The sequence below is a fragment of the Micropterus dolomieu genome, linkage group LG11, assembly GCF_021292245.1.
Source record: "Micropterus dolomieu isolate WLL.071019.BEF.003 ecotype Adirondacks linkage group LG11, ASM2129224v1, whole genome shotgun sequence".
Classification (NCBI taxonomy): Eukaryota; Metazoa; Chordata; class Actinopteri; order Centrarchiformes; family Centrarchidae; genus Micropterus; species Micropterus dolomieu.
In genome coordinates, this window is record NC_060160.1 from 12,521,408 (window position 1) to 12,536,897 (window position 15,490).

The 15,490-nt window shown below is 39.1% G+C and overlaps 2 protein-coding genes and 1 long non-coding RNA gene across 4 annotated transcripts in view; 1 reads left to right on the forward strand and 2 right to left on the reverse strand.

Annotated features, from left to right (window-relative positions):
- Positions 1 to 842: 842 nt before the first annotated feature.
- On the forward strand, positions 843 to 8,876 carry LOC123978861. The gene is made up of 2 exons (XR_006827071.1): positions 843 to 4,964; positions 8,651 to 8,876. It is a non-coding gene; the product is annotated as an uncharacterized LOC123978861 (long non-coding RNA).
- bdkrb1 (bradykinin receptor B1) lies at positions 8,051 to 10,060 on the reverse strand. Of its 2 annotated transcripts, none has more exons than XM_046062387.1 (2): positions 9,999 to 10,060; positions 8,051 to 9,630 (listed from the first exon to the last, which is right to left on the reverse strand). In XM_046062387.1, the coding sequence occupies exons 1-2, from the start codon at positions 10,008 to 10,010 to the stop codon at positions 8,518 to 8,520; spliced, it is 1,125 nt and encodes a 374-aa protein (XP_045918343.1). In that variant the 5' UTR covers positions 10,011 to 10,060; the 3' UTR covers positions 8,051 to 8,517. The 2 variants fall into 2 exon arrangements, with proteins under 2 accessions (XP_045918343.1, XP_045918344.1); XM_046062388.1 differs by having other exon boundaries at positions 10,004 to 10,048.
- A 948-nt stretch (positions 10,061 to 11,008) lies between these two features.
- Positions 11,009 to 15,490, reverse strand: part of LOC123978860 (B2 bradykinin receptor-like) — a 32,456-nt gene continuing 27,974 nt past the window's right edge. The window contains exon 3 of the mRNA XM_046062391.1: positions 11,009 to 13,308. Within this exon, the coding sequence (XP_045918347.1) occupies positions 12,242 to 13,270 (1,029 nt within the window). The 5' untranslated portion in view covers positions 13,271 to 13,308 and the 3' untranslated portion in view covers positions 11,009 to 12,241. The remainder of the gene's footprint in view (positions 13,309 to 15,490) is intronic.

A 15,490-nucleotide genomic window follows, 5' to 3' on the forward strand; every position in this document is an offset into this window, starting at 1 on the left:
GCATTTGGATGGTCGTTTTTTTTTTACTTTTAATTTTTGGCTGTCTGTTGGGTTTTTTTTGTTTTATTTTTTAAATTTTATTTCCCCCACCCCTATTGGCTACTGGGGTTCTTGCCTGCCTATTGCTGGGGTCGGTGTGGCACAGTCGTGGCGCCCCACTCTCACTAACAACTACATTCTTTAACAGGCTTATGCACACACACACACACACACACACACACACACACACACACACACACACATACAGACACACGCACACAGACACACACAGTCTCACACATAGACACAAACAAATTTAGGTTGCCCCTGGTAGAATTATTCCTGACACGCACAGACACAAACAAATTTAGGTTGCCCCTGGTAGAATTATTCCTGATGCTTTTTTTTCAGTTACTTATTTAAATTAATTCTTATTATTCCAGCTCTCGTGGCTGTACTGTGTTGCTTATTTATTGTGCGTGACTGTTTCTTGTTTTCATTTTTCTCTTAGTTGTCTTACTATGTCAGCTGTTTATTGCTGCTGTTCAGCTGGTTGTCTTTTACTATTATTATAATTTTGTTTTTGTTTGTTTGTTGTTGTTTCTCTCCTCCCCAAGCCCCCCTCTCTGTTCTATTGCAGGTTTTGTTGCTTTCTGCGTGCTTTCTGGTGTTTCCCTCTGCTATTCCCTGTTGTCCCCACCTTCAATCCCCCTTCTCTTGCAGGTGTTGTCCTTTCTCTGTGCTGTCTGTTTGTGCCCCCCCTATCCCCGTGTCTGCCCCCCTGTCCGGCCCGGTGATAAATCAATACATAATTAAATAAATAATAAAACAGACAAAGGAGTATATTAATACTCTCTTGTTAAAGTAAAATCTGTCTAGCACAATATGGTATCCAGCTCATCATACTCTATACCAGACTGCTGGGCAGGACAGGTTTAAAGAAAAAAAAAACAGACTGGAAGAAGCTGGTCTGAAGTTGTCAATAGACAAATGCCAGTTCTACAGGTCCCAAGTTACCTACGTGGGACACATTGTGTCAGAGAAAGGAATCTCTACAGTACCAGCCAAAGTTGAAGCAGTAGCCCAATGGAAACAGCCCACTGACCTCACGTCATTGCAGTCCTTCTTGGGGTTCTGTAGGTACTACCGTCGTTTCATAAATAACTACTCCATCATAGTTCGACGTCTCACTCAGCTCTGCAAGGGTTACCCTCCAACCCAAAAGAAGAGGAAAGTAGCCAAGGCAACAGAAAAGACGTACTACAAAGTAAGTGAACCCTTTGGGGACAGATGGGATCAGTCATGCACCGAGGCCATCAAGAAGATCATTCACTGCCTAACCACCGCACCTGTTTTAGCATTCGCTGTGTTGAACATAGATGCAAGTTTTAATGGCTTAGGGGCCATGCTCAACCAAGAAAACCCAGAAGGGCTGAGGCCAGTCGCTTTTGCTAGCAGGAAGCTGAGTTCCTCTGAGAAGAACTACCCAGTGCATCAGCTGGAATTCCTGGCACTTAAGTGGGCGGTGGTTGATAAGTTTCTTGATTATCTGTATGGAGCCAGTTTCACGGTGAGGACAGATAACAACCCACTGGCGTATATATTCTCACCACTGCTAAGCTAAATGCATCTGGTCATCGTTGGCTTGCATTTCTCTACATACAACTTCACCATTCAGTACCGACCAGGAAGTAGCAACATTGACGCTAACTCATTGTCACGTAACCCACTTTCTGACAATGAGATTGAGTGGCAAAACATCTTACTTGAAAGTGTCAAAGCTCATTGCAAACAGATTGGATGTGGAAAGGCAACTGGAGAGTTCATTACAGTGCAGAGTTATTAGAGGTTTCCCCGGAAGCCACCCCTGAGTGTTATGTGTTTCCTGTACATTTGGATTTTGGTTGTCTGACACAGATAAGCCGCAACAACCTTGTCAAAGCCCAAGACATAGACCCAGTAATCTCCCCGGTGAAGAAAGCAGTCAGAGAAGGACATCCGTTTCACTCAGTCAAGGGTGAGGACTCTGGAGTCGCACAATTGCTGAGAGAGGCAAACAAGTTGCTGATGGCTGATAACCTTCTCTACAGAGTAACCAAAAGACCATCTGGTACTGAAGTACACCAACTTGTCCTTCCCAATGAGTATGTTCCCATTGTGCTTAGATCCCTCCATGACGAGTCAGGGCATCTGGGAGTGGAAAAGACAGTTGAAATCATCTGAGATCGGTTCTGCTGGCCTAGGTGGGACAGTATGTCAAGAACTGTGGCAGATGTGTTGCACGAAAGACAGCACCTCAGATCACCTTTAAATCAGATCACCAGTAAAGGCCCACTCGATCTGCTTTGCAGTGATTTTTTTATCCCTTGACCCTGATTCTCAGGGATTTGCAAATATCCTTGTTGTGACTGATCATTTTACCAGATACGCACAAGCGTTTCCTGCAAAGGATCAAAGAGCTTCAACAGTTGCCAAGATTCACTGTGAGCGGAATTTTGTGCATTATGGACTCCCTGCATGGATACACTCAGATCAAGGGCGAGATTTTGAAAGTAAACTCATCCAAGACCTTCTGAAAATGTTAGGGATCCATAAGTCTAGGACATCACCATACCATCCTCAGGGGGATCCACAACCTGAACGATTTAATCGCACCCTCCATGCTTGGGACTGGATCCAAATCAAAAGCAAAAGTGGAGTCAGAAAATCAGTCATTTGGTGCACGCCTATAATTGCACCTGAAATGAGGCAACTGGCTACTCCCCTTATCTGCTGATGTTTGGAAGAGAAGCTCGCCTACCAGTAGACATCTGTTTTGGAGTATCAGCACAGAGTGAAAAAGGTGTGACGTACCAGCAGTATGTTACTAAGTTGAAAACAGATCTTCGCAAAGCATACCAACTCGTTACAGAAGCTGCTGACAAGAATCACATGAGAAAAAAAATGCACATGACAAGTTAGTGAAAGAGCAAGTCTTAGAAGAGGGAGACCGAGTGCTGTTGAGAAACTTCGGTGTCACTGGGAAGCACAAGCTGAAGGACAAATGGATGGATGGATACACCATGGTTGGAAAGATGCCAAACCTCCCAGTCTATAAAGTGAAACCAGAAAGGGGCATTGGAGTGGTGAAGACAGTACACCGCAATCATCTGTTACCTGCTGGCTATCTAGTGAGACTGCCTGCAGATAGTGTAAGTGGACGTTACTTTGCTTGCGTCATTATTATGAGTTAGTCATGTCCGGGTCAAAGATGTGCCCCGGAACTGATCTAAACAAGCTCAGTGGCTCCGCTCGCGAGCGATACATCCACACCGGAGCAGGAACCGTTTGCCGCATGCAGTATGTTGTCTAAAGGAATGGCGATGATTAAATGAAGTTACCCAACCTTCTGTTAAATGTTTGTACCCTTGGTAAGCGGAGCGAGGTACGTGTGTATTTTAACTTGTTGTTGATGTTGCGAAGAAATGATTATGTGTAATGCTAATTCAAGTAGTGTGGAAGATGTGTCTTTGATGCGTGTATTGTTGATTTATTGTGGCTTTGTTTGTTTTAGTTTCATGGTGCATGATGGAACAATAAAGATATTGCACCGACCGAACTCTACGCGGGTTTATTGATGCCAAGGGCTGCTACAGATAGTGATGAGCCAGAGTTACCACAGAGGCCGGTGACTAGGACACAGCAGAGATGGACTCAGAGTTCTATGACAATTATCAGTAATGGAGACGATTCTCCCTCTTCAGAGTCTGATTATGAGGACGGACATCCACCAACACCACTAACATTGGAGTGGAGAGATCTTTTATCACAGCCAGAGTCTGTCATAAGAGAACCAACTTGAGTCATAGAGGATGTTGCTGCACCAGCTAGAGGCTTGGCTGAAGTTGATCCGAGTCTAGAGACCGTTGACATCCCAGATGTTCATCTACCCACCTCTCCTGATCCAGATGCGGACAGAGAGTTAGAAGGGGGAGAAGATGTAAATGAAAATGAGCTTCAGGTGAAATGCTCAAAAAAAACCCTCTGACCAGCGATTGAACATCTTAAGTCACGGTGTGTTTGTTGAAAGCGCCACCTACAAAGTGCCAAAATTCCACCTATGCCAAACAGCCTGGTGTCACTCTGACATTGTGTCCTGATTGTTTCAATAGAAAGAATTTTAATCAGTACAAACAGATCCAGGTTATCTGAACCCCGAGTTTGATGGGGACATCAAACATTTTAGAAGGGGGAGGGTGTAGCCCTGGTGTAAAATATAGGGATTAAAATAAGTTAGTTCCTAGTAAAGGCAGAATAAAATAATTCAGTATGGAAATTAACCTAAAAAGGAATTTAGTTTAATAAGGAAAGAGTAATGCTTCGCTCAGATATTAAGATAATTTAGTCATAAATGAGATCAAAATGTAAATATTTGCAAAATAAACTTTTCTGTGTGTTTATTGAGGTAAACAGTAAGGTAAACTGAAGGGAAAAAATACTGATTGTTCCTTTATTTTCAGCGGTTGATGTTGACATTATTTGATTAGTTGCTGCGGGTGTCAGTCAGTGTCACTTGTGGTGATTGGCTGTAACTAAGAAAATGAGCTGGACTGGGTGGGAAAGAAAAAACGGAAGAGACGAGGGAAAAAAGACGCGAGACAGAGACGGGAGAGACACGAAGTAGGAGAGGTGACCACGGAGCTGGAGAAAAGTTGCGAAACTTACAGATATGTAGTTTGTTGAATGTTTATTATTATGTTTATAGCTGAGGACAGTAAAGCACAGTACTCACTTAAACGCAGTGTGTTAGAGCGCAAGTTTAGTGCAAGTGGGGCTGGGCTAACTGAGCTAACGTCGGCGAGCCACTGTAGCAGAGGACGGCATTGCTGATCTTGGACTGTTTGGAGTTTCCGCACGAGGATCTAACGAGGACTTCGCCTCCGCTGCCGTTTGGATTCATCTTTTCATCGCTTCCTGCTCTGTTACTTCTGGACGGACGCTGAACTGTGAGTTGGACCTTGTGTATTGTTACTCTGTTGAGAGAGAGGACCGCACCGCACCCGAGCTACACACAGGCCTGCAACTTTTTTTAAATTTTTGTGCGCAATTGACAGACTGTGTGTGTGCCGATGTGTGTTTGACTGGTAACTGATTAAGTACATGAAAGTATTTGGAGTTTGAAAAATAGTATTAGCCTATTGTTTTGAAGGGTAAAGCAGGGAAAAAATAAGATGTTTTGCTGAAGAAATAAGACAAAAGAATCAACAGTGTGGTATAGTATTTTGGTATGAAAGACCGGTTTTCTATAATTTTAAAGTAAGTATTTGCTAACTTTTGGCAAAGGTATTTGATTTTAATATTCTTTCTAAAACTAAATTTATTTTAAAGAGGTATATTTTGTGTTGCTGCATTATCTGTTGTTGTTGTTGTTATTATTATTATGTCTTTTTATCTGATGCTTTGTTGTAAATAATAATACTGTTACTTTTATGAATAATGTTGCTGTAAAATAAAGGTAAAATAAAAATATCTGAAGAATCAGGTGATACTTTTTGTATTACATTTAAAAAGGAAAGCAGTCAGTAAAATATCATTCCTGTTAATATAAGAGAATGTTGGGTCAGTTATTTAAAATATATTATGTGGAGAGATTTAAATGCTAAGTTTGACAATTTATGTGTATATTAAGAGGGTATTTCAGGAGTCAAAACAAGTAAACCTTCGTGGTAGCTATCTTTTGAAACGCACACCAAACCCATAACACCCCATCAGTCAAGTCTAAAGCTAATCATAGTCGCTTAGGCGCTTATACAGGGTGGTGGGGTGCTACACATGAATTGTAAGTTTATTCATTGTACTCTTCTAGGAAACTGGTGAACTTGCTATTATTAGTTGAGATAAGGGATGGAAATTAAAAACATAAGTCTACTTAATTTGAAATTCTAAGTTGAAATGCTGCCTTAAAAACACGAGTTAACCTAACTTGAAAAGGCAATTGGTATAAATATAGTCAATTATCTTAACTTAAAAATGTGAGTTGAAAGGGTGTAGACTTATGTATGTTTGACAAGAAAAAGTAAGTTTCATTCAATAAACAATGTAATACGGATGGTTTAACTCACAGAATCAAGTTGAAACAATAAATAATCATTCATTAAACAGCTTCTATAACTTACACAGTTGAAATAGCTTGTTTGGCAAAAGAAAGCAAGTTTCTTTGAATGAAAAATGTAATATAGGTAGTTGTTTTAACTCACGGTATCAAGTTGAAACAATAATCATTGATGATCATTAATTAAACAACTTGTATAAAGTAACATTATGAGTTAAAATAAAGCTTTTCTTAAAGTTGAGTTTACTCACATTTTCAAGGCAGCAATTGAACTTAAGTTTTTAAATTAAACGGTGATAATTTTTACAGTGTGGTGAGAATAATGATATATTACTTTGTTATCATTTTTTATACTTTTAAGAGAAAAGGTTTGTAGCTGATGCCAGAGAGGCAAGTGAGAAAAAATGTCTGCTCTAAATAGTTTTCTCTGCTGTGTTTATGACTTACGCATACATGGATGATAAAAAAGTTTTGCCAGAATATTTTTTTTGTGTTTGCAGAGAGGCTGAAGTGCACCACTTCTGATGAATGGCGATTAAAATACTGTTCTAGCCAAAATAAATTCATGACAGTGATGTTACATAACTTTCTAACACACGTTTTTCGAATTTAGAACATGGGTCGGTTTTGCAGTTCAGCCTAATGATCCTGACCCTAAAACTTATTTTCACTTTCTTTGATTTGTAGTTTTTTAATGAAATAAGATTTTTTTTGAATTGCCTATTGTGAACAGTGTTGTAACCTCACATAAAAATAAACCATTCGCTGGCTTTCTCGGTTGCTTGTAACAGCCTCACTGATGAGCCTTTCTCGTGAAAGATACCCAAATTTATTTTAAAGTTATTGAAAAGCCTGCAGGCTCGTTAACACCAATATATCATGTAAGCTAAATGCAGTCAATGTAGCGTTATCATGCAACGAACATGGAGTAGTTCAACGTCAAGCTGATAAAAATATTATTGTAACAGTCGGAGTTTACCTGAGTTTCCAGCACTTTGTGCGAAGCCATCTGGTCTTTGTTTTGACTCGATCATTACCTCAAGCACACGCACGAACTCATACTTGGAAAGACAGTGGTTGCAATCTGAAACCTCACTGCTAGAGGCCACTGAAAACTACACATGGCCTCATTAAGTCATAAATACAGGAGAGAAAACTATTTGGATCAGACTTGGATGGAACCAGAATTGGGGTTTTTCACTTGCCTCTCAGGACTTTCATAGTTTTGCGAAGGAGGACTGACAAACTAGCTTGGAAAATGTATCTTGGGTAAACTTTCCCAAATCCAGTAAAGAGCAGGGAGCTCTAGCAAATTTTACTTGATGTGCCAGTTTAAGAAAGGCTAAGTTAAGTTACTAAACATAAGTAAGCTAATCAGCCAGGCATGCCAAGATTAGCAACTTCAGGGAAAAAAGCAAAAAAAACAAAACAAATTTTTTTTCCTTGTTTTTGACATGGCAAAAAAAATAACACCCTGCGAACACTATCACCCTGGAGGTCAGCAAATATTTTCAACTGCTGTTAAGTTGGTCTTCAAACATCACAGTTCCCAGCAGTAATTATGTCCTTATAGTGGCTGCTAGATTTTTACTCCATAATTGTTGCAATCAAAGGTGCAAACATAAAATGCCACTTAACTGCTATAATGTAAGTAGGTACATTCATAAATTTGGATCTAATTTACACCTGCTTTGACTCTGCAAATTTAGTATTTTTAGGAACTATGAGCCTCCAACAGATCCTGAATGCAAATACATGATTTAAGGCATTACTTACATCATGTCTTTGCATTCAGGATTTATGTTTTTTATTGTTTATTGTAACACTTCAGCTGTTCAATTTAATTGATGATGCGCATTATTCCTGTAATACACAAAAGTAGATTAAGTAATGACTGTCCAGACTAAAGAGAAACTAGCAAACAGTGTCAGTATTAAACAAATCTTTGTTTACATGCCAAGATATACTCTAAATCAGAATACTGAATGTAAATGTAAATACATGGACATAGGTGGTCATTTTCTCATGATAGCTTGCAGAGTATAAACTTCTTTAAAGAGTTAAGAGAAACAATGAACTAGTTAGCATTTCAGAAATGGATGGTTTTAAAACATCACATCAAGTCCAGTAACAGTAAAGCTATGTTACAGTTCAAAGAGACAGATTCAGATGCCTAGTGCGTATCTGCAGATCAAGACAATTATTGTCTTTTGTGGGCCATAAAATCTGCTTCCATTTCTTCTACAGATTATGTCCATTATCTCCACAGGTCAATTATTTCTGCAAAGCGCATTATTACACATCATCTGATAGTGCTGTTCAACCATATAACAGCATTATTATTGTGTTAAGTCTCATGAAATAAAAATTTGAGACTCATATCCTGTATATTACATCTCTTTTTCCATAAGCAGTAACAGAAGTGGGGGACAGGATGTTATGAAGAGTCACATCAGATCCTTTGCATTAAGAATTACCACAATCTTAATTTGCTGTGTTTTGTTAATGTAAGTGGATGCAACCGAGCATTGATTTGTGGTCACATCTGATCCTCTGCGATAATGTCTGGTCCTCCTATAGATGGCGCTAACTTTCCTCCTAAAGTACTGCCCTGAGAAGACATACAGCAGTGGGTTCAGGACACTGTTGAGAAAGGCAAGATACACTGAAACCTGCCCCCCCATGTCGAGAATGTGGGACCACAGCATCTCATTCAACACTTGGACATCACACAGTGTGTCAAGGAAAGTGAACACCTGAAACGGACCCCAACACAGTAAGAATAATAGTGTGACGGCATACACAAGTACTGTGGCCTTTGTGTCATTATTGTCATGGAAACCTACACTCTCCCTCCTCTGAGCTAAAGCCTTGATTATGTTCACACTGCTGAAAACAATGACCAGAACAGGGAGTACAAAGCCCACTATGTTCATCAGAATCTGATGGGCCAACTTCCAAGCGCTGTTATGATTGTAATCCAATATACAGGACATGGTCTTGAACTCCTCGATGAACTTCACCTTTCTGTGAACCATTGTGGGCGTGCTCAGTATAAGGCCTAACATCCACAGGATGAAGCAGATCACCCTGGCATAAAGTGTCCGTCTCAGCAACCTGGCCTTCATGGTCTTCACAAGTACCAGGTAGCGGTCAACACTAATCATGACCAGAGTGTAGATGCTGGTGTAAAAATTGATAATGATGACAGAGTTGACCATTTTGCATAAGGCATCTCCGTAGGGCCAGTTAAAGTGATTGAGGATGTTCATCGCCCAGAAGGGGAGGCCACACAGGAGAATAAAGTCAGCCAGGACCAGGTTGCTCAGGTAAATCTCAGCTACAGTCAGTCGATCCCTGTGGGTGAGGAACACCACCAGGACAAAGCTGTTAAAAACGAGGCCTAGCAGGGTTAAGGTGAAGATGTACGGAGGGATGATTGCGTGGATCATCTCCCATTCTTCAGAGATCGGAGACTCTGATGAACCGGATGGCAGAGACGCACTGGTGTTTTCAGACCACAGTGTTGCCACAGATACAAGGTTCATTTGCTCCATGGGCTAGGAAACAAAAACAAATGATAAAACCTCATCAGTAAAATGCTGTTAAAGTAAAATTATTTTATTTAAAATGCATGATGCGTCAGACAGCATAACTGAATATGTAAAGGTAACAATTTCCAGTTTAAACACAATTAAATAAAGAAAACATGTTGTGAAATGATACATAAATGATGTAAAATTGTCAACATGATGCCACGTATCACAGGCATTTAGTTCTGCTGAGGAAAACAGGCAGCCACACATTAACAAATTCATTATTTAAGGCCAAGCTTATTATTTTGCAAAGAATGTTTAGCACCATATTTTTAAAGTACAGACTTTGATGCTCAAAACTAAAAGCAGGATGGAACATGAGAAGTTCTTACCATACGTTTCATGAAAATGTTCTATCCTAAAAGACGCATCTGGAACAGGGCTCATCTGTGTACACTGAAATCTTGGTAACAGAACACAGTGAGCCAGAGGGGAGATCTGCTACGAGCATGTTTGTATATAGAGTTGCATTCCTCCACAAGGAAAGTAATATATCAACTTGTTTATGAAAAAGTCATGTGCACATGTTAGAGACAGAAACTGCAGAGCACTAAATGTGTTGGAGAGAAGTTAAAACTCCAGACAGAATTGGTTTTTCATAATGACTGATACTGTATATCTTTAATATGAAATTTTATTTTATTACTTGAAAAGTAAAATGACCACTTGATGTGATACTGATATGCAGTGTTTTCACATAAACATTCTCCAAGGTCAAAGAGAAAAACAAAATACTTGCGGTTCATACAAATGTAGTAATCACTTTAATTTAACCGATTAACAGAATTATTGACCATTTAAACAGTCTTTAGTACCTCTGTCTAGGCTTTGATGTTGATACAGGTACTTAATGCTGTGCTTTTCAATTTATGAACAGTTGAGTTACAGTTAATCTTTTCTAAATGTTTAACTAAATAAGTAGTACAAGTTGATTTATCCCTATGCCAATTTATCCTTGATGTGTATTCTTATTCGAATCTATTCTAAGTCAAGATGATGAAATGGAAAAAATAACATGCTTGATACGGCTTAAAACTAAATAATGACATTGGATAGAGTACAAAATATAAAGAATGCTTTTTGTCAGTTTGCAAAGGAAAGTGTAAGCTGAAAGTGAGTATGGTTGAGGCTTTTGCATTCCTTTTATGGTCAAAATGACACTTGAATCCTGCAGTAGGGAAGGGAATCTGGCTCATTCTCATCCTGAGTATATCCAAAGTTCTTATCAAAACAAAGACACCTCATCCTTCCAATGCTTGTAGATGATTTATTTATTAAAGACAACAGCACTCATATATTGGATTAACTTAAAAACATGCAAATTTATATTTTTAAAGCCTTTGCAGACACCTTTTCTCTGGAATACAAATGCTTTGTGTTTGATATTTGTTTTATTCCATTTGTAGTTACAGTATATTGATAGTGCAGAAGTAAATGTTATATTGTAATATATACATACAGTAATAAAGTGACAGGTTAGTACACAAAAACAATGGATTCATCAACTCAAGTGTTTTCTTTCCATGTGTTACATCTATTCGAGTTAGATCCAGTTTCAACATGGGAAGTCATTCAAGAACATCTTAGAAAACCAATTCAGTTTCCTGATGGTTGCTATAAAAACAGAAATTACAGCCTCAGAACATCCATGAGAAATGGTTCCAAATTTCTTAAGCTTTGTTAAGACAACCAACCTCGGCTTCGTTTAGCGTGAAACACAAGTTGAACAGCTCTGACAGGAAAGTACTGTTTATAATAGTAAAATATGGCATCACATTCCAGATCGACAAACACGACACAGTATAATAGTAAACATTAGACAAAGTTAGTTCACAAAACCATGGAGCTGCAAAATTTCACATAAAATGGTTGACTTTTAACTTTCAAAATCTTGCATTTATAATGTATTTTACACCTGACTAAAAGGGACTTCTTCTCTTAAATATCTGCCCAAAAATCCAAATAAAGCCATATAAAGAAGGTATCTTACTTATTTTTCGCCTTCATGCCAAGAGTTAAATGAAAAAATTGATTCCTCTCTTAAGTTTATACAGTAAATATGAAGCTGGTTATCTTAGCTTAGATTAGAAACGGGGAGACAGCTGGTGTGGCTCACAAATCAAACATCATATCTTATTTGTTTAATTGGTACAAAAACAAAGTGTAAAATCAACATGTTATGTTTTCAATGGGAATTATGAGCCAGAGTATTCTGGTGATTTTGTATACATCATACACCATACAATGTATCAAGCTTTAGAGGTGTTGTTAGGCAAATTAAACTAGCCTTAATCTGTTTCCCCATCTTTCCGGTCTTTATGCTAAGTTAAGCTAACTGGCTACTGGCTATAGTTTCATATTTTAATCTATAGATATAAGAGTGGTATCAATCTTCTCATCTAACTCTTGGCAAGAAAGTGAATAAGCATATTTCCCAAAATGTTAAATGATTCCTTTATATGGCAATAAGTAAATAAGTGACTGGATAATGGGCTGTCTATATAAAAGACAATAATTGAATGTATTTGACAAATCTTACAACTTTTTTACGTCAAACTTTTTTGTGTAGATAGATTTAGATTTGAGTACTCTCTGTTTGTTTAGTTGAGTTGAGATTAACATTGGAATGACCAGACTTTCCCCATTGCCATTTCCTCCTGCACAGCAAATGTCTAAACACTTCCCTCGCCCTCTGCTTGAAGTGCTTCCCCACAATCACATACAGGAAAGGATTCAATGCGCTGTTACTATAGCCAAGGTAAGTAGCTAACTGGTTGCCAATGTCCAACACGTATGCCCATGTACATCCAGAGATGACTTCATAATAATCCAAGGTGTCCAACAAGATCAGGATCTGGTAGGGCAGCCAGCAGAGAATGAATACAGCCAGAACAATGAGTACAAGGCATGCCGCCTTCCTTTCCACACTGCCTCTGCTGCCTTTTCTCATGTTCTGGCTGGTCCGAAGGACTTTAGTGATATGGTAACTACAGAAGGATACAATAGGAACAGGGATAAGGAAGCCTACTATGCTGACAGTCATGTTGAAGCGCAGTCTCCAGCCTTCATGGGGATACACTAAGTAGCATGCATCAATGCCCAGAGGGGGGTAGAACTGGACAGAGCGGAAGAGGATGGCCGGGAAGCTGAGCAAGACCCCAGCAATCCAGATACTGAAGCAAATCCCACGTGCCCAAAAGGACCGTCTCTCCCTCTCCTGGGTTAGAGGTCTAGTGAGGGCCACATATCTATCCACGCTCACAAGTGTAAGGAACAGCACACTGCAATAATAATTCATCCCAATGACAATGTTGATAAGCTGGCACATGGGCTCCCCAAACCTCCAGTGGAACTTGTTGATAATGGTTGCTACCCAGAACGGCAGGCAGGAAACCATGAGGAGATCAGCTGCTGCTAGGTTGCTCAGGTAGATGTCAGCCACAGAGCTGCGCCGCTTCTGGAGACAGAACACAACCAGCACAAAGGCGTTGCCGATCACTCCAAGAAGACAGATGATGGACATATAGGCCGGCTGCATGGTGTAAACCCAATCCCAGGCGTCTGTGTGGTTGCAAACAAGCTCATCTCTTGCGGCACTCTCCATAAGTAACCCACCTGCTGTACTGTAGATTACTGTGAAAGCTGTTGGACAGTAACAGAGATTTTAGAGGTTGAAAAATAAGGGCGTATTCAAAAGTAATACATTTACCAGTAAAACCTTTTAACTGTGTCAACACAGTTTTAATGTATGTGTCGCTACCTTCACATTATAATTTGAGTTCCACAGTGTGAAAGGACAATAGATCTAATGGATCTAATGGAGTACGGATAATGTGTTTTTATTAGTCAGGGCGCACAGCACACACATGCCGTCTCTAAAGAGGGGAGTCTTAGCAACAAAACTGTATAAAGCATCTGTTACTGAAAAGCACCCAGGCCACACATTCATACCTGCAAGGTCACATATAGTATGATAACATACAGAAGTCCAACTGCAACTTTAATTTTTTGTGTAAACTGAAGATTAACTAAGATGATACAGCAGCTATCATCATTTTTTCCAAGATAATTTCTTCCAAGAGAATACAATAGAATGAAGGCATGTGGCGAAGCATTTCTTATGGCAACTGTTGACTGACATTTGAGGGACAGCTTTATTAGGGGAGACACTGTCAGCTTACATGGATCTCACTACAGATGTGTATTGTATCTCTCTCCCTCTTACCCAACTATTATTTTAAATGTTTTAAAAACTGAGGAGATGTTTCTGGTACCTTGACGAGTGGGAGATCATAGTCCAGTGGTCATACATGGTGAACTAATCAATCAGGTCTGCATCTTTCATCAGCTGGAAGGCCCATGGTGAAAGTGTGTGTTCTTGTTTACAGCCAAGATTATACCTTTTATGCAGACTCTCCATTTATGGTGGATCAGAGGATTACATTTTTTATTCTACCAGGCTGTGTTAGAGAACATAGTCGGGTATGTGATGTCAACATGGTATGGCTAATCTCTCCAGTCAATATATTAGCAGACTGTTCTCAGGCAAGCACAGAGAATACTGAGAATACTTCACTCACTCGCTTATTTCTCCAACTGTTTCTCATCTCGTCTCTCATGGTGTGTCATTCGTGAATAATTAGTTAATTTTGACATAACATAATGATTTAATCGTGTGGCTCTTCTAGACTTTCTAAATGTTATTGGACAAAATTCTGATTCTGAGTCATTTCACGCATGTTGTGACTCAAAAAAAAAAAAAAGATCCACCATTTTACAGCCACTTTTTTCACTAAGGGGAAAAGTTTTTTGGCCCAGTGTGCATCATGTGACAATACCCGAAGTTGTAATTCCACGGTTTGTCCACTATGTCAAATTGGCTTGAATGGTGCACTTCCTGGGGTTTACAAGTACTTTTGTCCCAGATTTGAAACTTCCCCCTGAATAGCCAATGCGGAGGCTCATATTAACATATCACATCCAACTATCCAATCAGGAATATCATTTCACTATCCATTTGGTTAACAATCCCAAAGTTTTCTATCTGGAGATAAAAAAATAAAATTAACTTATTACAGGAAGGTAATGTGGATGTGGTTAGATTGCCAGATTGGTAAAATTGCCAGCATTCTCTGCTAACGTTAATACTGCGTTAACTAACTAACTTAGTCAACAGGAGCTACATTGAATTTGTCAATCAGGTTGTGTGTGTCCATTATAACAATATTTGGTTTGCATTGTTGATCATCTTACAATTCAGCCATTACAATGACGTCACCACAAACTTCTCTTCATGTAAGGTGAGTATCTGATCCTGTCTTTTTCCTTTCTTCAGAAGTTTAGTTTTCAGTGATACAAAAATCAGATCAATTCAGTATGTAGGTTTCAATTGCAGATACCAGGGAGTCTTTCTGACAGTTTCAGGATAAACACAGAAAAATGAAACGGTTGAATTTCATGGCCTAGAAATGACCTTTAAAAGGTGTATGAATTACTCTTTTAATCTATATTTTCTGTTCTTATACAGTGGGGGAAATAAGTATTTGACCCCTTGCTGATTTTGCAGGTTTGCCCACTTACAAAGAATGCAACGATCTATAATTTTAATCATATGTACATTCTAACAGTGAAAGACAGAATCCCAAAGAAAATTCCAGAAAATCACATCTTATGAATTTATAAAAATTGATAACCATCTGATGAGGAAAAACAAGTATTTGACCCCCTGGACAAACAGCATGTTAATATTTTGTAGAAAAGCCATTATTGGCCAGCACAGATGTCAAACGGTTTTTATAGTTGGTGACAAGGTTTGTGCACATTT